Below are 27,665 nucleotides of genomic sequence, written 5' to 3'. Positions count from 1 at the left end.
AGAAACGGCGCTGCAGTACCCAGCTCTGGGATTTTGGGAGCCAGTCCCTATTGTTCAGATCCCTCCTCCTGCTTGGGAAGTGGGAGGACCCGAAAAGGCGTCGCAAAAGGGAGAATTGTTTGAGAGCTCAGTCATCCAAAAACGGCCTTTCAATGTGAGAACTTGGGGAGCCGAAGAAAATGTCGGTGGCATCGCAGTAAATTACTAAAGCAGCGAGGCTTTAGAGGGAAAAGAGAAGTAAAAACTTTTGTTTTTTGGGACTAAGACTCACCGCAGAAGAGAGGCGAAGTGAAGATCGGCTGGGCTAAAACGAGGTGTGAGCACCAAATACAGCGGTTTTGGTAAGTTTTACTCCTTCATGCGGTCCATGTTTTTGCGGTGTTACGCTGCGTATCAACATGTATTATAAAGTTATAAATAAATGTATCAGTTATGATGTGTGTTTTGCAGCTCTACGGGACTCTTAAACGACTCGATTGTTGCTTTATAAACAGAAAGAGTTGTGAGTTTTGGGTCAAGACTACTTGTTCATGCTTGTGAGTACTTTAATAGCAACATTTGTTTTGTTTCTTATTGATGCGGTGTAACTTTGCGACAAAGTGTCTGCACCATAAATCTCCTTTATTTGGATGGAAACGCGCGTTTTGGCTCTCGCTTTTGGATCAACTTTTAAACAAGAAAAGTTAACTTTGCGTTGGGACTTAGCCTGTTGTTGATTGGATGAGCTGTGCGTCCGTATTTTCCAACGTTTTCCTCTTGATTTCTGTGTATCTGCCGACTATTACAGTCCGATACATGTATGTGAGGAGGAATCGGCTTTGTGTGACACGTTGCAGAGATTCACAGCTGTGTTTTTTAGGAATACATGCGTTTTCTTTGAAGGAAAATGTGTCTACGTTTTGCAGGCCGCAGCCTATATGTAGTCGCTCCCATAGGGTAACAGAAAACAGACATGGTGAGCTCTGCCAGATTTACCCCCATATTACCATCGGGGAGTGCAGCCATGTAGTGGTGGATGTAAAGTTTGGAAAACGGTGTTCAAGTAAAGGAAAGGGACAAAATGCATTGACATGTTGAGGTAAACAGTGTGTTGACCCATCAGTGTCATGATGATGCTCATTATGGATCTCATAGATAATACCTAATATGCGCCTTCGTTTTAGTGAAAATACCAAACATAATCAGCTGGATTAAGATGCAAAACATTTTCTTTACTCACCTGTTTCTGCACAAAATGAGCAAATTATAACAATGCTACCTGAGTGCATTTCTACAGCCCCCTCTACCCCCCCCCCCCCCCCCCCTCCCCAAAACCAAACTCCTATAGTGTTAGAATAACCTAATTAAGGAATAAACTGACAGCTCAGAGCAGCCAGGAACGCAGCATCCTGCGTCGCTGTCAGGAGAGATTGTCTCTCCTGATATCATCCTCTTCATTCACGTCTGATTTAATGAGAAAATGTTTGTCTTAATCCCCGGGCTGCTAATGAGTCTTGGCCGGGGTGTCAGTCTCCGTGGGGGCCGGTTGGACAGACAGAGAGGCCTTGCAGGAACAGCCGCAGGGGCTCAAGTTTCCAACCCCAGGTGTCGCTTTGTTATTTGGATTACATTTCAACTGCCTCGCACGGAGGAACCTCTGCGATTCAGTGACAGACATGGCATCAGACAAGAGGGCCTGATTGTTCCCGCTGAATCAATGTCACTTGGATTAAAAGTCGAAACGAATGGCCCGGCCTCCTCCAATTAGGCGCACAGCTTATGAGGGAATTAATTGGTCTCAGTTAAAAAAAAAAAAAAGGAGCCTCTTGTTGTTTAGTAGCATGAGTTTGTTGTTTCTGTTGATCAGCTCTGGCAGTCGGGTGGATCAAAGTTGAACTAATTGATTCCAGTCTGATTATCTGCCTGTTTCTCACACTGCTTTGGCCCCTTTGATTTCTTGTATGGAGCCGGAAAAACATAATTAGAAGAGTTCATAATCAATCTTACAAGATATCACAGCATATTTCAACATTATGCAGCTACTGTAGGTTGAAAATATGACATCTAAACTCCTATAATACAAACAAGACATTTAGACCCAATTCATTATTGAAAGTCACAGTCATGCTTCGTATGGGTGCATCATGATATTGTTTTTAGTCAGGATATGATGATGAATGAGACGCTTTCAGGCTGCTGTCCCAGACCAAAACAACAGCTACTACCTGAAAGTACGGAAAATGTTCTGCCAATAGTCCTCTAAAGTACAGCCTTAGTTGATTTAATTGATTATCCAATCAACAGAAGCTTAAACTTAAGTTATTTTCAAGCAAAAATGCAAAACATCCCCTAGTTGTAGCCTCTCAAATGTCAGGATTTTCAGCTTTTCTCTGTCATATATGATAGTAAATTGAGTAACTTTGGGATTTTGACACACACTCAAACTAAACAAGTAATTTAAAGACGACACCGTGGCTCTGAGAATTTTTTTTTTGACATTTCATAGATTAAAAGATTAACCAAATAATCGTCAGCCCTAGACTACAGTAAAGTAGACCTCATTCATTGCTTAATACCACAGGCACACTTCAAGTCCCTATAGAAGTATTATAATATCATGTTTTTACTTATGCAGGATATTATGATGACTTTCAGACTATGGTCCCATGCCAATACAACACTTATTAACTGGTAGCACTGAAAATGTGCCGCTAACGGTGTAGGAAAGTCCTCTAAAATCCTACAAGTTGGGACAGAAAATGTGCGTGCCTATAGGTCAGGACAGGAAACTAACTTTGTCTTTTCGTTACAGAGTCTGATGTGTCCAAGTTTGTGTTGCCAGAAAGACATTTTCAATGAAAGGAACTTGAAATTACATCTGATTGATCTTGGACACCTGCCAAACGGACTTGTAGCAGCAAAAAAGCGGCCAATTTTCCACTCTTTGGCCCGTATAGTGGTTCTTTTTCATTCGGCCTATAGGAGCTGAGCTTTCGTATGTATCATGGCTTGTAAAGAAAAGTTAGTGTGTGGATTTAGGTTTGCGGCCAATGGCAATACAGTTTTTCACTCATATCATAGTTTGGTTTCGAAATTTATTCTCCCCGTTTTAAAGTCTGATGTATGTTATAAGTGGAGGGATAGGATTTAACTTGTTTGACTCTTGCTTTTTACAGCGTGGTATGTTTTTTTTTTTTACATCTGGATGTAAATCAAAGTCTTCAGATGGAGATGAATTTTCAAGATGCATTTCAAGATTACAAACAGCCAGCGGTTCCATGAGGACTGCTGTTACCGCTCGGATCTCGTGTGTGTGAGTGTTCGCCAAAGTTCCTGAGGTTTGACTGCAGTGCTGGAAAGCAGCATTGTTATTGTAGAGGGTGTAACATTGGCGTTAATTGACAAAGGAGGAAAAAAATCCTTCCTGAGGGTATGCTTTCATCTCTATGACAGCGGGTACACTCATGCAGTCATAACAGCCTGCAGGCAGAATCTGAGGGCCTTCGTTGCAAATGTGTGTATGCGCGTCTTTGTGTGTGTGTGTGTGTGAGTGATGGTTCCTGTCCACTCAGGATCATCTCTTCACACTGGAATGTATTGCTTGTCATTTTGGTCCTCAGCCGGCCTCACCTGAGTGGTCGTTTTAAGACTAGAAGAGGGGAGGAATGAGTGCGTGCGTGAGAGAAGTGGGTAGTTTACTCTTTTTAATTTCATCAAGAGTTTTTCTGGGTTAATGTACTTTTCATAAACGAGCCAGGAGCACACTCATCGCCAAATAAGGCTGCCTGATTTCCCAGAGCCGAACATTATTGGCCTGTTGACATACGGTGCATTAGTCCTTCAGCACTGACAGATTGGAGGCTCGGAGCTCAGGCCTCGCGTCCCCGTGAGACTTTCTGTGTCCAGTCAGACATGGATAACCAGAGAGGGACACCTGGACCGGCAGGTGGCCGGGGTCCAGGCCACTCCCCTGGGGCTGCATACCTCTCTCCTCCTGATCCTCCCTGTCAACCAGGACCACAGAGAGAGAGGGAGAGAGGGAGAGAGGGAGAGAGAAGGAGAGAGCGAGGAATGTGAAGTTAAAAAGAAGGGGGGGATAGAGAAGGAGAAAGTTCTGACAGAGGGTTGGAGAGGCTAATTAAACAGGCTGCGATCAAACAGTGAGATTATTGAGGCAGGAATGAAGATTTATTGTACACGAGGAAAAGTGAGACAGATGAAATGCCTCAGATGGAAAAATTGTTGCAAAGGAATTGTGCTTTTCAGAGATGATTGTGCAACTTTTCCAAAGCAAAACACCATTTTTTAAAAATTCAAATAGCATCCAGAGACCATATCAGGATGTCTGTCTTCAGTTAATATCTGTATTATAAATATATTAAAGCTTTCTGTCCCTGTTTCTGTTCTCTAATACTGATTATCCAAAGCCTTTTAAACCAGTTGAGTTGATTTGTTCCACTACTTAAAGTAAAAGTTAAGAAGCTCTTGATTGGATAATGAAGTTAACCAAGCCGTACTCTAACTTTCTCTCGCACACACACGCAAACACAAACACACACGTTGTGAGTCTGGTGTGAGTGCTTTTCACTCATTGATCAACTCCAGACCCGGTGTAAGAAAGCTGTGTGTGTGTGTGTGTGTGTGTGTGTAGACAAATAGCCCTGTGTGTGCAAAGCAGATATTTGGACAAAGATTAGGGGGTGTTATTACGAGCCAAAAGCAACCCAGACGCTCTAATAGATCATTCACACACAGGCAAGACAAGATTACACTCTGACTGGGACTGTTCAATTGAAGCCTCAGCTAGTATCTGTCTCTATTACACACATTTTGTTGCAGCTTCATCATGTTCAGGGACAAGACTACAACCTGAGGTACCTTTTTTTTATGTGCTGGAACTGTATTTCTTTGAGCATGTGTGAACGAAACAATTAAAAGCACCAGAAAAACGTCAAGGAAGCTGGGTTGTGTTCCAGGGCTTTAACCAATAATCAGATTTAAAGTGTTGCCCCAGAGAGAAAAAACTCATCATTGAAGAATGTCAAACTGGCAGGAGAAGACATGATTCAACAGAATAAATCACTGGGCACCAGATTAGTTAGTTAGTGGGCCCCCGAGGTTATCAGAACTGGAATTTTCCATCGACAGTGCGCCTCTGTCTGTCGTCCAACCTTATGTGTGCGTGAGGTTGTATTTTATGATATTTCAGAGCACATCCGTGGCTCTGAGTGACAGGACAAATGGTAGCTCTGCCTTACCATGTCTCTCTCTCTCTCACACACACACACACACATACTAATCCAGCTTCTGAAACCGAGAGCTCTCTTTGAAACGAGCCTCCTCCAGCTGTTTCTCCTCTTAACAAACTCCTTCAGGCCAGAGCAGCTTTCACTTTACAACCGACTTCGACCGGTTGCTCCATCTCGAACACCATTTGACGCTCCACACCCTCTCTTTCTGTTCAATTTCCTGTCTCTTTTTTTTTTCTAGCTTTTCTAATTCCTGCTCATATCTGTTTTTGCTATAACTCTTTCCCCCTCAGTTGTTTCATATAACTTTACAGCCTTTTCTCCATTCCCTCATCTATCCCTCTCTTTCTTTCCGCCTCCCCCTCTTCTTATCTCGATTTCCTAATGCCTCCTCATATCTGTTTTTCATATAATATTTCACTCTCTCTGCTTTTTCTCTTCCTTCCTTCATCTCCCACTGAGAGTTAGCCTACAGGGCCAGGCAGCCTCTCTCTCTCTCTCTCTCTCTCTCCCTCCCTCCTGGTTCCTGCTGAATAATGGGGAGAAATTGCTCTTGATTTATAATTGGTTCCATTCACTCTGATGCATGAGCTGCCAAAGGAGTTGGGGGCCCCTTTCACCCCCTCACGTCCCTCCTCCCCTCTCGCCTTCCCTCCCTACGATGCAGGAACACACATGGAGTAGGCTACATATATGTACAGCTATGACAGCCTATAATAGCATGCATGAATGCCGTGATGTTCATGTAGTTTATCTCTCAAGCCGAGGATAAGTGGTAGCCTTTTTTTTTTTTTTTGCATGTTGACATTTGGTGTTGGAAAAACTTCCTGAGGTCTGCATATTTATGTGCCTCTGTGAGTTTACTTTTACCATGTAATAGGAGTTTGTGTGATTGCTTGCTTATGTGTCATCAAGTGTGTGTGTGTGTGCGTGTGCAGCGAGAGAGAACATGGGCAGCGAAAGAATGGTTGTGGGTAAGTGAAATATGTAACTGCGTGTGTGTGTGTGTGTGCGCGCGTGTGTCATGAGTACTGTGAAATCCCGGCTATTAGTTAGTTTTCCCAGTATTGTATGGGAATGATTATGAGCGTATGAGACTCTTGTTGCTCAGTTAAAGCTAGTTAGAAATGGTCCATCTTCCATACAAGAGTCTCAACACACACATATACTCTATACATTTAAAGTGACATCTTTACATTAGGGCTGTACTGTTGTTTATTCTCTCTATTAATTGATCAATTCATCGTTTGGTCCATAAAATGTCAGAAAACAGTGAAAAATGTCGATCATTCATCCCAAAGTCCAAGGTGATGTCCTCAAATGTCTACTGTTGTCCCAAGCAACTCTCCATAACTTAAAGATATCAGAGAAGACTAAAGAAATCAGAAAATATTCACATTTGAGAAGCTGGAATCAGAGAATTTGGACTTTTTTTTCTTAAAGAATGACTACAAAGGATTAATCAGTTATGAAAATAGTTGCTGATTAATTTAATAGTAGGCAGCTAATTGATTAATCAACTAATCGTTGCAGCTCTACTTTAAATATCTTCTTTTGTTCAACCAACTGTCCAAAACTGACCTCAAATTTGACATGTTGGAAATGTTTGGCATTTTTGCTTGATTAAATGACTCAAACAATTAATACATCGTCAAAATATTTGCATACATGAGGATAACAAATGTATAGTGTGTCTTTAATACAGTTCTAGAGTTAGAGTGTCTATGTAGCTGAATAGCTACTGTATCAATCTACAGTATCTCACTAACTAGCTAGATAGATGAATAAATGATAATAAATAGCTAGCTAGCCAGCTATAGAGATAGCTTGTATCTATCTGTCCTTCTTTTATTCTCCCTTCCTTCCATCTATCCATCATCTATCTTTCCTTATTTCCTTCCATCCCTCCACGTAATTCTTCTTCCTTTCTTGTTTTCCTCCTATCCATCTTTTCATCCCGCTTTTCTTCCATTGTTCCACCATCTTCCCCTTTTCTCTTTCATCCATCTATCTATCTTTTAGGGGTGATCATTTTCATTAGTGATTAATCTGCCGAAATATTATCTTGATTAACTGTTCGATCGTTTTGTCTATAAAATGTCAGAAAATAGTGAAAAATGCCCATTATAATTTCTCAGAGCCTGTAGTGACTTCTTCAGATGTCTTCTTTGTGTGATCAACAATCCAAAACACCAAGATATTCACTTCTCTATCATGTATGAGACTGAAAAGCTTCAAACCCTCCAATTTCAGAAGCTACAACCAGCACACACATTGGAATTTCTGCTTAAAAAATGACTGAAGTGATTATTCAATTACCAAAATTGTTGCTAATTAACTTCATGTCGATTGACTAATCAATTAATTGTTGCAGCTCTAGTATACATCCATCCATCGCATCCATTTTTCCTTCTTTTTATCCATCTTTCCCTCCTTCCTTCTATAATCATCTTTCCTTCTTTTCTTTCTCCCTTCCTTCCATCCCTCTCTTCCTCCTCAGATGTGATCGGCTAATGTTACCTAAATCTCTGTTTGGTCAGTCTATCTGGCTCAGACTCCCTAAAAACAGGCGTGATGGTCCTGTTCCCATGGCCCTGGTGGGCACGCTGGCATCTCACGCCAGGCAGAGGAATGCGGGTGGGTGTGTTCACCATGGCGCCGTAATTAGCTCTCCGTGGTTAATTCAGCTTCGTTATCTAAATTATGCAAATACGGCAGTGCCTAATTGATTAGAACGCCCCCCCCTTCTTTCCATTGCGGGTCTGTCCAGATCCCCCTCGTTAATCCTCGAGACGCTCTGTAGCTCGTTAGTGTCGGTTCGGGGGGTGAAGGAGGGTTTGGACAAGCATATAGCTCGTTAATACTTAGTGAAGCGTGTGCATATGTGTGTGTGTGTGTGTGTGTGTGTAGGAGGGGGGTAAATTCTCAACCTCATTAGAGATGCTTAGTTGCTTTTGATGTGTAATTTTATGGCATGAGAACAAGTGATGTCTCGAGTGGAGGATTTGGACTGACCCCCTCTCCACCTGTTGGGCAGAGTTTCCATGCCAAGATAAGACTCCAGAACGTTCTCTTCTTGTCCGAGAAAGCCGGTCTCAAGATAGAGGAGAGATAGATGGGAATAGATTTAGGATTTATTCTTTGCCAAGTTTTTTGCTTGTGTGAAGAACAACAGAGAAGTATGGAGATTGTCCAAAGCACTCTGCATTATCCATGGCACCATGATGATACATGGCAGATACTCAATGGGAGAATTATACTTGAAAAGGACGCCATAAGTGATACCAGACAATCAGTTTAAACTTTTCATTTCATCTTTTAAACGTGAAAAACAGGCAATGACATATTGATAACTACTGTAATTAACTACCAATCACATAAGTGTCTGCATTGAAAAAATGCCCATATCAGGTCAGGGCATAGGGACATTATTGTTGTTTGACTTTTGGTGGCACAATTGAGAGAAAACCTTTATTGTCAACCGTTAGTGCTGAAACAGTTAATTGATTAGTTGATTCGAGAACAGTTGCCAAACTTTTGATGGTCTCAGCGGCTCAAATGTGAGGACTCTCAACTTTATGTAATTCTAAGCTGAATATATTTGGGCTTGGAAAGATGTTAACTTGTGATCTTGGAACTTGTGACATTTCTGCCCAATTGATTAATCAATAATTAAAATGATAACTCGTTGCAGCCCTGTTTTTGATGACCTAATTCTTCCTAAAAATCCCCTCTTTGTTGTTGTGTTGTCATTCTCTCCCTGCATGATGGTCCGATGGTAAACTGGGTGTGCTGTTGTACTGTTGTTGGTTTGTTAAGCAATCTCTGGACCCTCCTCATCCTCCTCCACTCAGCAGAAACCGGGGCCAGAGCGAGAGGCCAGCAAACAGATTGACAGAGTGAGGGGAAAATATGTTGGGACATTCAGCGACGCTCTCACACACGCTCTCTCAAACACACCCTCTCATTGACGAGGCCCTGCTCTCTCCTCCTGCTCGCCTGCCAGTTGACATCCTCTCTATTAATTTGAGTTGCCGTTCTGCTTTCTCAGTCAACCTCTCCACACACCCCCACCCTCCACCCCCCCCACTCCACCCATAAACCCCCTTCACCCATCTCACATCAATCCATAAAGGCACTGAGCCCCCCCTCTCCGCCTCCCCAAACTCTCCACACACTACTCTCAAACCTCTTGGTCATTGAGCCCCCCCTCCTTCTCTTTGGTCATTGAGCAGGGCCCATCAGCTCTTCCCCGGGCCCTTCAGAGTAGCGTCTCCCCTTTCTCCAGGGGTCTGCGGGGTCTTTGTCCGTGCACCGGCTCACTGCTTTACAATGACTCTCCACTCTATTAAGGTGCGTTCTGCCTGTTAGCGTCGCCAGGGGCAACCGGCCTCCCGCATGGCAGCTATGCAGCATGGCATTGTGGGCCGCGGGCCCGAGCGGGGCAGTTGAACCCCCGGCACTCCTCACACTTGACACCGCATGTGTTTATCTAAAGGGGGGGCTTTGTGGTGTTTGGAGAACCTCGAGGGAGGGGAGGGGAGGGGAGGGGGGCACAGGGTGTAAAAAGACGTAAAACTGGGGGAGGAGGGAGGGCAAGAGGGGAGTTTGGGGAGGTGATAAATATTCAACAGCTCAGCTCCTCAGGAGTTACTACCCTGCTACCCCTCCACCACCGCCGCCCCTCCTGTGTGTCTTCTCCATGCCAGAAAGCAGATGGAATGTGAGAGCTCAGGGAGGAGGCTCCAGTCTGGTTTTATCCAATTAGCAGGGTTGTCAAAATGAATTTATCCACGGAGGCAGGGGGACAATGGGACCGGCAGTGGCCCGGGAGAACAGGGGCCCCGGTGTCTTTACTTAGCACGCTCACAATGAACTTCTGTCAAGTGACTCTCCCACAATGACATATAAGGCACTCGCATACCTACACTCATGATGCATGCCTACACACCACTGCCACAACCTCATACTAGCTACTAGCTGCTAGCTGCGGTTTCTCCGAGCACTCTCCACGATATATACACAGTACAGATGTTGCACATGGATACACACACCTGTCAATTCAAGTCCCTAGTCTTGAGGGCAAGTCCAAGTCAAGTCACAAGTGTTCATAAGCAAAGTCAAGATGTTTTCAGGTCCATTAAAATGACACAGCATTTCAATATTTTTCTTTCCTCCCTCCCGGAGTACCGATCCGATACCAGTGGTCTCTTTTTCCCAAATGTAAAATCTGTTTACCTTACTGCGAGGAACTCGTTGGCATAATTTTTATGCAAGGTGCCATGAGACCAGGCGCTGTGGCACTAGAAATTAAGTTGGCCGCCTGGTGTGACTGAATGTTATAATGACATAGGTAAAGTATTTTATGTGGATTGCTGACATCAAGGCCAATACCTGATCCATTTGATAAAATCAGGATCTGCGCTGATATCCCTACTTAGTGTTCTTTTCAAGTTCTTTCAATGCATGAGCCCAATAAATAAATAAACATGTAAGATGTGTGGCTGGGTGTTGTTTGAATTATGATTGACAGGATATGTGAGTTTTGTTACCAACAAGTTATATTTTGTGATACTGTGCTTGGAGGAATATAAGTTTTTATTTCTTCAAAAGAAGCCAAACTTAAATGTTATCCAAACACAAGCAGCTGTACAAGAACTAAAATTGGCAAATTTAGATTTAAATGTGTCTTGCCACAATCTTACTAAAGAGCAAGTCAACAAGACTATAAATTGGGCCAAACATGTGATGTCAACTTTCATCAGCAACAGACACGTTTTGATATTCAACACACAGCTCTATGTGTCTCTGTCTTATGTATTTTTTATTATTCCAGGATTTCTTGCTCACATGCAGTCAAGTCGAGTCTTAAGGCAGCCCTGTCTCACAGTAGTCAAGTCTCAATTCCTCAACATGATTACAGAAATAACTCCACTCCTCTGTAATCATACTTCTGGAGCTGGCAGATTTGAACAGTTCACACAGTTCCCTACGCTGAACTGTCACTGAAGTATTTTTTAATGCCACAAAGCTGCTCCCACAAAGTGTTTGCCATGTACTTTACTGGTGAGGCTGTAACAAAACAGTCACAGGCACGTATACACACTAACACATTCTCTCAGTTCTTAATTTAGGGGAGCTGTCTGTGAGTGTGCTCTGGTTTTTATCAGTCTCGCTGATGCGTAGGAGGCTCTTCTCCCTTTCTCTGTCTGTGACTTCTCTGGGAGGGATGGATGGAAAAAGTTGGACGTAGATGTCAGGCCAACTTTTCATCTTGAGGCAGGGTATCCGCTAAGCAAACACAGGACCCAGCTGACTAATGAATCAGACAGACAGACAGGCTCAAAGGAGTGTGGGCTGTTTTTAGGGAGTGATGATGTACGAGGGGCCTTTTCATACCGAGGTTATAACAAAGCTCTATCTCTGTTTCTGTCTCTCCTCCTGTCTCACTGCCTCTGCTTTTATTTGTGTGTTAAAGAGACAGAATTTGGCAACAATAAACCGGCCAGGTAAGAGGTCTCAGTGTCCTGCTGTGTGTCCAGTTGGCAGATTGACTGGTGTGGTTTACGGTTAGCGACTCTCACAGTTAGGACAGGTGCTCAATACAGATGTATGTGTCTTTTATGGGCAGCTGTCCCGGGTTGTGTCCATACAGCAACCGGCCACAGAAGCCACAGGCCTTCAGCTATGCTCACTCCTGGTTCCACTGTAGCTTGCTGTTTGTTTACTGAGCGAGCCCACTACTGATGAGCCACTCTGAGTGGACGTGTGAGTAAATGGAAGTGTACATGTATGTAGGGCAGCAACTAAGGATTATTTTCATGCCTGTCACAATTTCCCAGTCCACACTGACATCTTCAAATGGTTTATTTTCTCTGACTAACAGTCCAGATATTCAATAAAACAGAAAAGCAGTAAATCTCCACATTTGAGAAACTAGTCTGGCACCAAATTTTTTGCCTTGCTTAAGGCAGCTGTAATCAATGTTTTTATATTAATGATGAATCACATGACTACGTGTATGTGAAAGGCGTCACTCATTGTGACGAACCCTCAAAGAATTATCACCCCACCCCACAGCTCTATGAGGTGTTTTACTGTCTTTTAGTGTCTTTGTTTTGGTTTTACAGCCAGCAACTTTACTGCTTTGCTTCATTCTTGATATTCTTATCGGCATCATTTTTGGACGCACCAAGCAGCTGTTTTCAGAGCAAAAAGCTCTGATAAATGCACTGTAAACAGCACCAAGTAGCAGACAGATTAAGTAGGCGACTGACTTAGTAAACATAGTGGAACATTTAGCAGCTAAAGAGCCAGATATTTTACTCAGAGGTTGGTGGAGAACAAAAACAGAGCTAAAATGAAAGTGAAGATTGGTGGCCAGAAACAAATGAGTGCTAATTTTGCACTAAATAAGGAACTGTTTGCTAACAATTTCTTAAAAAATGATAATATTTTGATGTTATATTCACAGTTTGTTACCGCTGCCAGTCATCAGTCATTGCGGATGTAATCCTTAGAGCTCTACATTGTTTTCTGGGTAGTTCTTTGTTAATGCTCATAACATGTACAGCAACAATCTAAAATTGTTTGCACACATTCATAATGTGCAATTAAAATGTAGCACAGTAATGTGTGGTCTCGTGTGGCGGTTGGATTAGTTAACAGCTGTTTTTCCATCAGCCTGCTGCTTTGCTCATTTTCAATAAATGTGCCAGGCAGCTAAACATTTTCACTGGGGCCATTAGATGATGAAGGTGCGTTGTAAGAGTTTCCATTCTCTTACTGTCCTGCTTTGGCCTGTTCTGTGTGTGTGTGTCTGTGTGTAGTCCCTAGTCTCCGAGCTTCATCAATCATCTCCCTGCCATAATAAGATCAGGACAAATATGTATGAGAAAGTTGTGCACTTCCATTTTTACTGTTTCGAAGCAGGACAGTTTATGCCCTTAAGTGTGTGCATGTTCAGCGACATGTATGTATATGAGAGAGAGGGAAAGGGAGAAAGAGAGAGAGATTCAGTTTTGCAGGACCACCCTCCTCATCCTGACGGGAAGTTGTTAGTTTAACCTGACAGGAAAGAATTCGGGAAACTTGGCAGCAAGCGACAAGGGAGAGAGAAAAGCTCCCCTCTCTATATTAACTGTTAATAGACTGACCATTACCATCCTCTCCTCCATTTTCCTCCCAATACATACTGCACTGAAGTATAAAAGAACCTCCATCTCGCACACATGCACACACTCCCGCAGTGCTGTGATATATATTTCCCCCGTCCCCCTCCCCTCCTGCCTCTCATTAGTTGTTCTTTGTCCCAACTGCTGAATGCAGCCTGTGTGTTTTCCTTCCTCCTCCTGGACCCTCTACCTGTATCGGTTTCACCTGAGCGGGAAGGTGGAGGGGTCGGGTTACGGCCCGCAGAATGAGGGCGCCCTTTTGATGAACACAGGCTGGATGGGTGCGGGTACAGGCGGAGGAGATGGGGTCAGTAGTGAGATGGGGGCTGACAGAAAAGAAAGGCTTTATTTGTGTCTGGAGTTTGGCTGCTGAGGGTACTGCAGAGTGCACCGCCTTGCCTGGGTTGTGTTTTGTTAATGGCTGCCTGTTTGTGTATGTGTGTATACAACTAAGTTAGAAGTAGAGAGAGCAGCACATGTATAAATGCAAGACTGCCTGTTTGGATGGATTATATATGTTTCCAAGCTGAATTTTGGTGGCTTTGTTGTCTTTCTGTTTGTTTCAGTCAGAAGGTCATAGCTTATGCTGTTTGTTTTGAGTATACCAACTCTGTAAATGACCCTCTACCCTTCTTCTCTGTATTTGTGTTTCAGGAGGTAGTGTATGGAAGATGTCTGGAAAGCGAGACTGGACTCCGTGGATGAAAAAGAGAAGGGCTCCAGTGTTGTGCGCTCTTGGAGCAGTACTGCTGTGCTGCCTGCAGAGCGGCGCCTCCGTCTCCGGTGAGTAGACAAAATGAGACAATGAAAAATTGGATCTAAGTACAAATCTGCAGGATTAAAATGAAAAAAAGTCTCTATTTTTGTGCACTCTGTTATTGTTTCATATAGCCTATTATGGACTTAATCTATGATCAGTTTATGAATGCCTTTACATTAGTTTTTCCAAACACCTGGTGCAGGATAAGTCTTGCCAAGAACAAAGTATTCTGGCTCACAGGGAGGGAGGTGTTTTACGTGTCTGGCAGCTGCAATAGCAGTTTGTTTGAAATACATTTGAAGAAGTAGGTAGCTTGGATGAGCTGCACTAGCCACCAGTACTGAACTGAAAAGAAAAGAAGTATTGTATGTCAACAGAAATTCCAAAGGAAAAGGTATTGCAGGGAAACACCTGTATATGGTGACTTGTATGAGCTTTATATTGCTGCTGACTGCTCTGTGTAATCTTCTTTCCATCAGACGAGGTTCCAGTGTTCACTGAAGAGCCTGTGTCGGTGGTACAGAAGTTGGGAGGCAGCGTCAACCTGCGCTGCAGTGCCCGGCCTGCCTCTGCCAACATCAGCTGGCGCCTCAACGGCCGGCAGGTGGTGGATGGAGATCCTGGGGTGGTGCTGGGGCCCAACAGCCTGTTTATCCCCACTCTCTCCAACCTGACTCTGGGCAGATACCAGTGTGTGGCCAGCACCGCCGCTGGAGCCTTGGCCAGTGTGCCTGCCAACGTCACTGCTGCCAGTGAGTAGCCACCCACACAAAGATACGACACATAAACACAAAAACACAGTCCCCTTGTGGCCCCTATTTTGGTTTGTCAGAGCATCCAAAGAACGCCTTTGACTTCATTTTCTTCTAGTAGAACAAAAACAGTGAAGGGGTGGTATTTGTTTGCTTAAAATTCTCACCAATACAACACTGTAAACCTTGTATTTTTCCACTACTTGTGGCTTGTCTGAATCTGGTTCTTATAAAGCTTCAGCTACAGTTTTGGTGCTAATGATGAGAAACTGTTGCACATCACTGATTAGTGATAACGGCTCCGGATAGTCGGGCAGTAATCATTCTGTGAGCTTAGACAAAAACTGCTGCTTTTAGTGTCATATTGATCTAATGGAAGTTAAAGTGAATTATTCTCCATACTGACGTTTTTAGTGCAGTGCCGGTCTGAGTGTGCAGTGTTATATTTGATATGCATCATGGGACTGAGAGGGGGCCTGAAGCTGTGTAACCTGAGCCAGAGGAATGGAGGGGACCCAGGGGCCGAGGCCGGTCAGAGCGGGGAGAGGGGACCAGGACTCAGCCTGGGGGCCCCCTGCCTTTCTTCGGCCCCTCTGCTCCCCACAACACCACATTCCTCTCCACGGGACCCGACAGCAGGGCTCACCAGAAATTATGGCCCCGTAATTGGGTAGAGGGCTGTTTTGTAAAAAGCAGGGGGAAGATAAGGGTGGTGTGTGTGTGCGTGAGCGAGTGGACAGAGGCTATGGGTGTATGCCTGACTTGAACACATTATTAGGTACAAAAAAAAGGTCGCTTTTAACTGTACTCATTGTTTCACATGTATTGATGTGATGTATGAGACTGCCAGAGCTGGAGTCTGAAGTGTTTTTAGGCCAGTTGAGACAAGATCCTCACACAAGATGAGACGTGATGTCACATTCTCTGTCTCCTTGAAACCCTCCATAACCTTACACACACATTTCTCTTTCCCTCACACATTTTTCACTCTTCACCCTGTCACTTTCTCTCCCCTTCCCACCTTTCATTATCTTTCACTTTCCCTCCTCCTTTGTTATCTTCTCGTGTTCTCATGTGATCGTCTGTCAAGCTGTGATTATGAGAAACTGTGGTGTGGAACTTGTACAAAGGCATTAAAATTTATTGATAGCTCCAAAAGTGGATGAATCATGTTGAGATGACCACACGTGAAGCCAGACAGATTGCCTCGCCTCCCCCCAAAAAACGTCTATAATTTAATAACTCCTCGGCCACCCTCAAACCGCCTAAGGAATTGCTCCACAGGGAGAGTGTACATGCCTGCCTTTCCATGTGAGCCCTCTTAGCCGTATGCACATGTTTTTTGTGATCAGGATAGGTTGATTCCAGACCCTCCTCGCTATCCGACTCTGAAGAATATGCACTTTTTTGGCATAAGTTAAAAGCTCCACGCACAAATTCTTGTGCAGACAATCACCCTCCCTTTTGCTGCAGAAAACAGAGACATGTATCTGCACAACGTGAACTCACAACACATTGCACAAACATGTTATAATTCAGACACACACTCACACACACACACGGGCCTCCTGCTGCTTCACATAAAGATGATAAATGCACTGTCTCTCTAGAATTATTTAAGTCGGCCTTGCCAAGCAGCCCTGGTGCGGGAGGTCTGCTTCACTTTATGAATACCATCAATCCTCTGTTCTGCCTCTCACCCGGGGCTTGCAGGATGCAGACACACACACACACACACACACACACACAAACATATGTGTGCACGCTCACATGCACGCACACACACCTGAGAGGCACCCATGCGGGGTTGCTCCTGTGAAGAATGCGGGGTGGTAGTGTGTGTGTGTGTGTGTGAGGGGGGGTTAAAAGGTGTAACTGGAGGAATTTGGGGGAAGCAGGCAGGAGGAGGAAGGTGTACAGATATGGGGGGGTGGGGAGGGGTGGTTTGGCTGTAAAAACAGCACCTGATTGATTTAGCAAATGGAGCGCCACACAGTCTCTCTTTAAGGCTTTTTTTCCTCGAACACACACACACACAAACACACACACACACACACACACACACACACACCACTTAGCTTGACATGTCCTGGCTGGGATTCTCATCTTTCAGAAAAAGAGCTGAAACAGAGTCGGAGATAAAGCTGTGTGTGTGTGTGTGTGTGTAGACCTCTGATATCCCCCATTTCTCCCATTAAAGCTCCCCCAGACTCAGACGGAGAGACTGATCCAACATGCATGTTGAATAAATCAGAGCTGCCTGCGGTGAAGGTGTTTGTTCAGTGCTTTGAGTAAATCACTGTGATGTCCATATCAGTAGATACCCTGGCCTTAACTAAACTTTGCTTATTGAATTAGAGCTGTATACAAAGACTCATCAGCTGACCGTCTATACCAGCAGCGTGGTCTTTTTGCCAAAGAGAGCTGCTGGTCCAAGAAAAACAAAGCAGTTGTAGCACCTCTGGAAAGAATGAAGAGAGGCTGTGTTTGTTAAGAATAAATCAACAAAGACTGGTAGACGTTTAATTACGTTCTTGGAGAAGTTTTATTTATCTTTCATTTCACTGTTGGACTCCTGCATGACAAATTGTTACTTTCTTTTTCCCCTCGTGAGTTGTTCCCTTCTCTCGTTTCCTCTCATTTTAGTTTACTCCTGCTTCAAATCTATAAAATGGCAGCATCCCCCCCGCTAAGCTTTTTGTGGGTTTTTCTTTTTCTTTTTTTTTCAGCTTCTTAAGAGCAGAGTTTTTGCTGTTTCCTCCTAAACTCAAACTGGATATCTTTCTCTGAAACTCTATAGGATGGACACCTCTCACCTTTGACCCTGTGGCAGGCCTTCGGGCCGCTCAGGTGCGGGGGGGTTTAACAGGTCAGAGGTCAGATGTGTGTCTGTGCTGTGCAGACTGTGTGTCTGTGGGACACAGTCGCAGCACATGGCCCCAGTAATCCCACTCTCCATTTCCCACAGAATCTGAACCGGCTCCAGTCCCAGTATAATGTTTGACAGGATCAATGACACCTACTCAAATGTTACACATACCACTTTTAGGCTTTATCCTTATCTAAAGTGACATAAAATGAGTAAAGAAGAAACATTTGCTTCAAATGCGGCACATGTTTTTAGCCAGAGTGCTTTTATAAAATTCCTCGTGAAGACAAGCAGTGGGAAAGAAATTGCTAAATGTAAGTGGAGGAGGTTTTTATTTCAAAGAGAGAACACGTTAGAGAAGTGGTGGGAATGCGGTTACAATACAATAAGGACATGCTGATGTGAGAGACACCCAATATGGAAACAGCACAGTTATTATAGAGTTTATTATTGCTCAGAATATTGTGGTTTTCTACTTCTAAAGCTGAGGACTGATTGTATATGTGCAGTGCTGTGATTTACACAGTGTAAAGGATGATGAAAGAATAGTGCTGCAGCTATGCGACAGCGCTGACTTTTCCCTGCTTGTGTGTTTCTCAGAGCTGCGGGACTTCGAGCCTGATGACCAGCAGGAAATCGAGGTCGATGAAGGCAACACGGCTGTTATTGAATGTCACCTCCCGGAAAGCCAGCCCAAGGCTCAGGTCCGCTACAGTGTCAAACAGGAATGGCTGGAGACGTCCAAAGGTATCGTGCTGCTCTCACATTGCGGCTAATTCACTGTCTTTCCTTGCCTCCCTCTTTATTCCCATACTATCTTCATAATTTACCGGAATGCTATAATCCTGCTATCTGACCCATCGTAAAACCGGTGATAAGGGTATTATCTCAAGAATGTTGAAACATGGGGATGCAGTTGTTTATTTTTCAAACTATTTACTTCTAAGTTGCCTGGAAGAGAAGAAAAGCTCCAGTGGTTTGTGGTTGGTATGCTGATGATGCCTGGGAGCTGTAGGTACTGATATCTGCAGCTTATCTGTGAGGAAATGAATACCACATTGAATTGCATTCCCTGCTTGCTCTTGGGCAGACTCTAGGGCACCACCTTGTGGTCTCTGACAGTGCACACATGCACTGGAATGGCACATAGTACTCATGTTACACGCTGTGTTTCACAACGTGGACTTCATTTTTCTGTGGTTCGTCTTTGTCCTGTAAATTCTTGTATATTTGAATTCAATCTTCCTGCACATAACGGCTGATCTTATGCTACTGTTTTGATAGTATTGCTTGTTTTTTGCCACTTAAAAGGATTAACTGCCCTTGCAGTTGCTGTGTGAGTGTTAGTGTTTTTGGTGCACAATCTGATTCATTTATAGGTTTGTCAGGCCTTAAGAGCTCTGTCTGACATCTTGTTTTTAAAAAAAATCTCCTGCAGGGAACTACCTCATCATGCCGTCAGGGAACCTGCAGATAGCCAATGCCACGCAGGACGACGAGGGGCCGTACAAGTGTGCTGCCTACAACCCCGTCACTCAGGAGGTCAAAACCTCCACCTCCGCTGACCGCCTGCGCATACGCCGTGAGTCACCATCTCCAACACCCTGATGTTAACACAGAAACAGAAAAAACTACACAAATTGTTTTAATACTAATTTGTATCATAACACATTGGAAAGACATGAAACATAAATTTGCCAAACTGAAATATCAACTGTTCAGTCAACAAGAAACGACATGAGGAAAACTGAAAGACATCATTAGTTTGTAACTGTTACTGGGGGCACATGTGGCGCACATGTGGCTCACACTCGCCAGTTCAGAGCGACTTTTTTCATCCGATCTTGCCAGGATACATTTAGTCACAGGTGTTGGCGCTCATAACTCAGAATTTGAACACTTTGATATTACGTCTTCAAAGGCAGAGATGAAAGTGCTTAGAAATCACATTGTGATTTAAATCCTTTCAATTCTGGATCAAATCCAGACACAACAATCATTTAAAGAAATAGAAAAGGGCGAAAGAACCTTCACAGCTTTATAAATGGTGTCAGTGTGTCACATCACAGCGAATGTCATCTTTTCCAGGCTCCACGTCAGAAGTCGCTCGTATCATTTACCCGCCGGCGTCCCGTTCCATCATGGTGACCAAAGGCCAGCGGCTGGTGCTGGAGTGTGTGGCCAGTGGCATCCCTACTCCGCAGGTCACTTGGGCAAAGGATGGGCAGGACCTGCGTTTCCATAACAACACACGCTTCCTGCTCAGCAACCTGCTAATTGATGCAGTGGGCGAAGGCGACTCGGGAACATACATTTGCCGGGCTGACAACGGCATCGGCTTGGGCAGCTCTGCCACGGTGCTCTACGACGTGCAAGTGTTCGGTAAGTAAAGTAGAGGAGAGAAGTAAATGAATGTAGTGTGAACGTATTGCGTTGGTTTACTTTTCCTCATTTAGACTTTTTGTATGATTTGTTTTGACAGCTTTTAAACCAGACCCCAAACTAATTTGTTACATGCAGATTCCCGTTAAGGCTTTTCATAGCAAATTTTTTTTTTTTTATGAGTAGAGTTTTGTCTATGTCATGGATTTAATAATTAGACTGACTCCTGTTTGGCGGACAGAGAAGACAAGGGTCTGTATGTGTGCACGCACTTGTGTGTGAGAGAAGCATGTAAGACTGGGTGGTGTTGTGTAAGAAAGAGTCGGTGGAGACAGAGCTCTCTGTTCTGTAGCAGGACTAGATTGAGTGGGTCTAGGTTATGGATGACTGTTTTTACAGTGATTTCTATATGTGTGTGTGTGTGTGTGTGTGTGTGTGCGTGTGTGTGCGTGCATGCATGTTTGTGTGTGTGTTGTAGGCTTGTCTCTCTGCAGCTGGCTCTAATTAAAGCCAGAGAGCTGCTGTAGCTGTAATGAGCTCTGTTTTTCCCTGATTCACAAGCAGCCAACCATCAACTCTGGGTCTTACCGGGCCTCACCTCCCTGGCTCCTCACAATCCCCTGTCATATAGCCTCTATACACACATGCACACACACACACATACACACACACACACACACACACACACACACACACACACACATACATACATACATACACATGCACACTCATACACATGTGATATTGTTAGAGCTAAAATGATTAGTTGAGAGAAAGTTAATGACCAACAATTTTGATAATCACTTATTCATTGAAGCTCTTTAACAAGCAAAAAAAATAGACTGCTTCTAGCTTAATAGATGTGAGCATTTGTAGTTTTTTCTCCATTTCATATTAACGTAAATTAATTTTTTTTAAGGTTTTGGATTGTTGACTGACAAAACAAGTTATGTGAAGACATCACCCTGTGCTTTAGAAAATTGTGATGGCCATTTTTCATTCTTTTCTGACATTTTATAGACTAAATGATTGATCAAAAAATTTCACAGTAACATTCAAGTTCCTAATAAGCTTTGGAGGCAGCCTCTTTACTTTGTTTCTGTGTCTTACCCACTTTCTCCTCTGTCCCCTGCAGAGCCTCCTCAGGTGACGGTGGAGCTGCAGCAGCAGGAAGTAGTGTATGGCGAGACGGTGCGCTTCACCTGCCAGGCGCGTGGTAAGCCTGCACCCTCGGTGATGTGGCTCCACAATGCCAAACCTCTCTCCCCGTCTCCTCGCCACCGCCTGACGTCGCGGGTGCTTCGAGTCTCCAACGTGGGCCCTCAGGATGATGGGCTGTACCAGTGCATGGCTGAGAACGGAGTGGGTAGCTCACAGGCCTCCGCTCGCCTCATCACAATATCAACTGGTAAGTTGGATAATTTGGTAATTTATCAGCTTTAATGCTTTTATTCCTTCTCACAGCCTTGACATTTCATGATGTATGTGCCTTTTTCTCTTTAGGGATCTCATCCAGAGGGAAGCTGCCCTCGATATATCGGCCCCTCAGCCCAGATAAAGTGCTGAGAGAGCAGCCGCCCGTGAGGCCTGGGGTCTCGGGCGCTATGTTACCTCTAGACTGCTCTGAGCTGCCGGGACAGATCCTGCCTGCGGACGCGCCCATCATCCTCAGCCAGCCACGCACCGGAAAGGCTGACTACTATGAGCTCACCTGGAGGCCACGGCATGACCGTGGAGCCCCTGTGCTAGAGTACATGGTCAAATACAGAAAGGTACTGCAAAGGGCTTTTTCTCAGACTTAATTATATTATCTTTTAGTGTCTTCACATTCAAACACTCAGACACTCAACAAACAGTAACTCAGCCCTCCGTCTCTTTCTCAGGTGGGAGACCCTCTAGCAGAGTGGACCTCTAGCAGCATCTCAGGCTCTCTCCATAAGCTGACCTTGGCCAAGCTGCAGCCCGACAGCCTGTATGAGGTGGAGATGACTGCCAAGAACTGCGCAGGTCTGGGACAACCTGCAATGATGACCTTCAGAACTGGCAAAGGTACGACACAGTCAGAGTTGTCATGGAGTGTTTAGAAATACACACGTGCTGGAGCTTTTCATGTTGATTCCCTGCTGTTTGATATTTATGTCGTAATTTCTACATTGACGGTGTATTTAATGAAAAATGTTTAAAGGATAAATCTGTTGATGATCTGTATTTTTCCTACTATTAACAAATTCTACAAAAAGACCAAAACGAACAAAGAGTTGATCCTAATGACAAATATTGAATATGCAGTCTAAACCTGATATCTTATTCCTCTGTGTCATAGACCTCAAACTATTTTAAAAGACGTGTTCCTTCCTCAAGCAGTACCCGACTTACTGTAGTAGAGGAATGTTTGCTACAATTTACGATGCCTAGCTCTTTTAGGATATTATTTAGACTATAAAATTTATAAAAGTGTATTCATGACCTGTTTTTAAAGGTTTACGTCTTCTTAGAGATGAATGAGCTCAAGGCTGAGAGCCACAGACAGACTGGGAAGTCGGGAAGTATTAAGGGATGGACTCAAACATTGTTGGTTTTCTCATGAGATTTATTGACAACAAAAAGATAGAATATCACCAATCTTGTCCTTTAAACATGGCCTAGAATGCAGTTCCTTAATTTAAACTCTAATCTGACTTTTTGTTTTTACATCTTCAGGACGCAAAGGTCTAGGAGGGCAAAATGATCCGCCAAAAACTCCTGCAGTTCCTTCACCAAGCCTCTCTCGTGAGTATCCCTTCAATCCTATACCTTACTGTTCTTTGTGCAAACTTCACCTCCAAATAACTATACTAACTATAACTGTAACCAAATATTGTTGTACAGTAAAACTTTCAACTTCTAACCGTTCTCCTTTTGACTAACATGGACATTTCTCGATCTCTCTTTCACTTCTGTCACTGAAGGATGAGCTCTCAGTAAGTTTACTGCGATGTGTTTTTTTGCCTTCACTGTCATAATTACTGTTATTTGTTTTGTTACCATTACTGTCATTTGTTTCTTAGACATTACAGTGACGTTGTGTGGGAGTTTGTCTGTTCTTGTCCTCTATCTGACACCCCTGCTCCTCCTCCCGCAGCTCCCGAGGCACCAGACAAGCCCACAGTCTCCACAGCAACAGAAACGTCAGCATACGTGACTTGGATTCCTCGTGGCAACCGCGGGTTCCCCATCCAGTCGTTTCGGGTGGAGTACAAGAAGGTAAAGAAGGCAGGAGAGGACTGGGTGACGGCGGTGGAAAACATCCCCCCATCGCGGCTCTCGGTGGAGATCACTGGCCTGGAGAAAGGTCCGTATTCACACGCACTTCAACAGTGTTGTTATTATTCTGACTTTGGCAGAGTCGGGGCGAGAAGTTGGATGTAGTACCATATAATTACAATGATGATGTCCTGCATAATTACAGTCCCATGACCCGTAAATTCATCAGCATAATGAGTGTTGTTAAAGTAATTACTGCCATCAATCATAACCATAACCAGATCGCAATCAACATTGCATTTGCTCTGAAAAGGAAAACAAAACCTAAATTGAAAACAAACATCATTAGTCTACACACAATACAGAGCTTCATTCTAAACAGCTTGTAGCCCCAAGAGACAGATTAGTAATGATTATCCCTCTCCATGTAGGTACGTCTTATAAGTTCCGTGTTGTGGCGGTGAATGTGATCGGTTCCAGTCCTCCCAGTGCCCCTTCAAAGGCGTACACAGTGGTGGGTGGGAGAACCCATGAACGCCCCGTTGATGGACCCTACATCACCTACAATGAAGCCATCAATGAGACCACCATCATCCTCAAATGGACGGTGAGTGATGAGAAGAAAAAACGGAAAAAGCAAATTTCCCTATCATTAAGCAGCATAACTTTTTTTTTTGGTGATATCTTAAATTGTAACATTTTATTCCTCTCAACAGTACACTCCCGTAAACAATACGCCCATCTACGGTTTCTACATCTATTACCGGCCGACAGACAGCGATAATGACAGTGACTATAAGAAGGATGTGGTGGAGGGAGACAGATACTGGCATTCAATCACTGACTTGCAGCCTGAGACCGCCTACGACATCAAGATGCAGAGCTTCAATGAGAAGGGAGAGAGCGAATTTGGCAATGTGGTGATCCTTGAGACGAAAGGTGAGGCCATTTTGGCTCAAACTGACCTTTCAGATGTATCTACAGACACTAAAGTGAGTCTGAATGGTCTTTTTAACCGTTTTTATCCCCCTTTCTTCCTCTGTTATCCTCAGCTCGTTCTAATCAGCAGCGGCCTGCTCCATCAGAAACCCCAGACCCAGGGCCGGAACAGAAGAGCGGACTGGTGCCCCGGCCAGGCGACCTTCCCTACCTCATTGTTGGTATTGTCCTTGGAGCCTTTGTCTTCATCATTGTCGCCTTCATCCCCTTCTGCCTCTGGAGGGCTTGGGCTAAGCAGAGTAAGTGTTCCTCATAGTCACTCAGGTCTTTGCAGGAGTTTTTTCCTCCATGTGTGTTTAATCGCATTTCTCTTTTTGTGCTTATTCCAGAGCAAACGTCAGACTTGTGTTTTCCTGCTGTGGCCGCCCCCGTATCATCATGCCAGTACACCATGGTTCCTCTTCAGGGACTTGCCCTGGTTGGCCACTGCCCGCTGGACGCCCACATGACCGCTCCACATGGTGTCTACCCCCCTAATGGGGAATACACACCCAACGGCAAACCGCACCACCCCACGCACTGTCTGCCAGGGCTGCAGCAGGTAAAACACAGTTCATGCAGGCTTATTTTACTTGTTAAAAAACTGTAATTATTATGTCCTTTTTGTTTTTGATGAGTTTATAATCTATATGCTCTTGTGTTCGCAGGAGGAGGTGGACTGTGACATGGAATGTGACACATTGTTGCCACAGACAGTTTCAAATGGACATCTGCCTGTCTACCACTACTCCAACGGGTACAAACTCTTATATCTTATATCTGTATACATCTACTGTGTTGTATTTGAGGGACATTCTCAAATAATTTGAAGTTATTCAACTAATTAGGGAGCAAAAAAACAAATGCTCAAGTTAGACAAAACAGTTTAGATTTTCACAATATTTGTTCCATTTTAGGGACAGAATTTTAACCGACTGATCAATTTATCAATTAGTTAATAGAAAATTTACTAACAACTAGTTTGATAACAGATTAATTATGTAAGTAATTTATTAAGAAAAAATGCCAAAGATTTCTGTTTCATATTATTATAAACTAAAAAAAACTAAAGTTTTTGACTTTTTTTCTGACATTTTATTGACTTAAAGTGAAAATAAATTTTAGTCGCAGCCATAACATAAATAGTTATTTCTCCTCCTTCCATCAGTGGTCCTGATCATCATGAACGGACTTGCTTCCCTCCTGATGATTCCACTCTTCAGCTCCTTGACTCTTCCCATCAACTCGTCAGTTCACAGGAACTAGGAGGAGATGGCAGCTTCTGCAGTGGGGACAAAGCAGAGGATGACATCACTCAAAGTAAGGGTGCACCCTTCCATTAAAATCGTCTCCTGACTGAAATGATTTGGACTGAAATTGTTTGAATGAATTTCCATTGGCTGATGAAGATGAGGTGAAAAGTTCAGAAAAACCTCATAAATGGACTTTGAGTTAAGATTATTTTGTGAAACACACTGATCCAGAGGACGAGAACTTTCATGCTCAAATGTTTGACACTTTTGACATTATTTAAACCTCAGTATCAGTACTTCATATCATGCAAAACCAGCCTCAAGTTTTCTGACCAGTTCTCTTTCCCTCCTTCTTCATGTAGAGCCGGGGTCCTTTCCTCTTCTATCCCTAGAAGATGAAGGGATTTTCACCACATCGTCTTCAACAGCCACAACGCCACAATCCCAAGATATATCGATACAGGGAGTGAACATCCTCCCAAATGAGGCGTTGCCTGAGGACGAAGGGACAGACAACACCACCGATGCATAAGAGACTGTTAAACAGAAGAAAACAAGAGAAAATATTTATTTTTGTATCACAGATATTTATATATTTATGCTTTTGTACATAAGTGTTTGATTATACTGTATATAAGGTTATTTTCATATTGAAAAAGACTTTTAATTCATGAACCCCCCACCTCACTACATCATGGACAAAGGGAGTACCATGTTGTGATGCTGAACTCTAGTCTGCATTTCCTGAGGAGGGAAATAAGTTTGAGACGTCATTCCTTACGTGAAGAAGATCAAGGGCTTCCTCTCAGTTCAGCACTTCATACCCTCCTCACTCCTCATTTCATTCCTCGCAGACCTCCATCCTAAATGTTTGGACCTTAGGTACTTAGCTTTACACACAACAGAAACAAAGGGACCATTCAACAGAAAGTCTGATGCTGTAATTATGAGGTGCTTCATTGCTGTTTAGTTCTGTTGCTCTTTCACGTTTTCAAAATACAACTGTTCGTCTGTCATTTTGTATAGCGATAACACAAATGTATTATGCATTGTTCATCATTAACAAACTATTAACAAGTGTATGCAACATAAATCATTCTGTTTCAGTAGTGAACAAGAGATTATATATTGTATAGTTATTTATTTTTTTGATTTTGTTATTTTTTTAAATCACTGAATGGGAGAGATTCTGGAAAATATCTTTAACTCAGTCATGGATAAGCTGATCTTTTATATACTAGACTGCAACCACTTCTGTTTACTCATGTGCTGGTTACCAAATGACTGCCAGGTGAGGGCGCTGTGACATGTGTGTCAGTATTATTCCTCCCTCACAGGTTGGTGCGTTAAGTATTAGTCTTTGCCAGAGACATCTGCAATCAAAATGAAGGAGATCCTGAATCTACACTCCCCCCTTTTTTAAGTGTAGCCGTTCTGTGGCTGCACATGCTGGAGCACTATTGCATGTAAATAAATGCTTATGAAATCGATCTGGGTCCTTGATGCATCTTTTCAATCTGAGTTATGTGTGATGACTACAGTCTGCAGTCATTCTTTACACGTTACACTGTGCTTAAATAGTATTTTCTGTGCTTTGTTTTGTTTCACAGAGAGAGCAGACAATTTACTGTGTAATTTGGTTCTAACAATGTGGTTATTTAAATGACTATTGTTCCACCCGTTGTCAGATCTTGAAACAATACCCTGCTAGAAAAAAACATGTTATTGAATTCAAGTGCCACCTAGTGGGGCATTATTATATTATGAAACACATATGCACACGTTTATCCTTGTTAGGACACTGCATTGACTTCCCTCCATTGTGGACAGCCTTAACCCAAACCCTAACTTTAACCAGAACCTCAGAAATAATGTTTTGCCTCATTAGGATTGGGCTTTGGTACTATTGGACTTTGGACTATTGATCCTGACAAGGTTGGGATTTATACTGGAAAAGGTCCCAATGAGAAAACAAAAACGCGCATGCACACGCACATGCACACACACATCTCCAGTTGGCAGCAAA

The 27,665-nt window shown here is 43.5% G+C and overlaps 1 protein-coding gene across 1 annotated transcript; it reads left to right on the top strand.

The window, feature by feature from the left end:
- On the top strand, positions 1-27,129 carry boc (BOC cell adhesion associated, oncogene regulated). The gene is made up of 18 exons (XM_042398890.1): positions 1-341; positions 14,057-14,185; positions 14,642-14,914; positions 18,384-18,530; positions 19,222-19,365; positions 19,872-20,165; positions 21,301-21,573; positions 21,669-21,937; positions 22,049-22,214; positions 22,866-22,934; positions 23,287-23,496; positions 23,840-24,015; positions 24,125-24,347; positions 24,461-24,646; positions 24,737-24,948; positions 25,055-25,143; positions 25,555-25,706; positions 26,002-27,129. The coding sequence occupies exons 2-18, from the start codon at positions 14,074-14,076 to the stop codon at positions 26,169-26,171; spliced, it is 3,165 nt and encodes a 1,054-aa protein (XP_042254824.1). The 5' UTR covers positions 1-341; positions 14,057-14,073; the 3' UTR covers positions 26,172-27,129.
- Positions 27,130-27,665: the final 536 nt, after the last annotated feature.

Source organism: Thunnus maccoyii, chromosome 21, assembly GCF_910596095.1.
Source record: "Thunnus maccoyii chromosome 21, fThuMac1.1, whole genome shotgun sequence".
NCBI classification, from domain to species: domain Eukaryota; kingdom Metazoa; phylum Chordata; class Actinopteri; order Scombriformes; family Scombridae; genus Thunnus; species Thunnus maccoyii.
This window is presented reverse-complemented; position numbering and strand designations above follow the sequence as displayed.

Coding starts and splice junctions, on each gene's coding strand:
- boc (XM_042398890.1), top strand. CDS start 14,074: ATGTCTGGAAAGCGAGACTGGACTCCGTGGATGAAAAAGAGAAGGGCT. Junction 14,915..18,383: donor TGCCAACGTCACTGCTGCCA/GTGAGTAGCCAC, acceptor TGTGTTTCTCAG/AGCTGCGGGACTTCGAGCCT. Junction 21,574..21,668: donor CCTCATCACAATATCAACTG/GTAAGTTGGATA, acceptor TTTTCTCTTTAG/GGATCTCATCCAGAGGGAAG.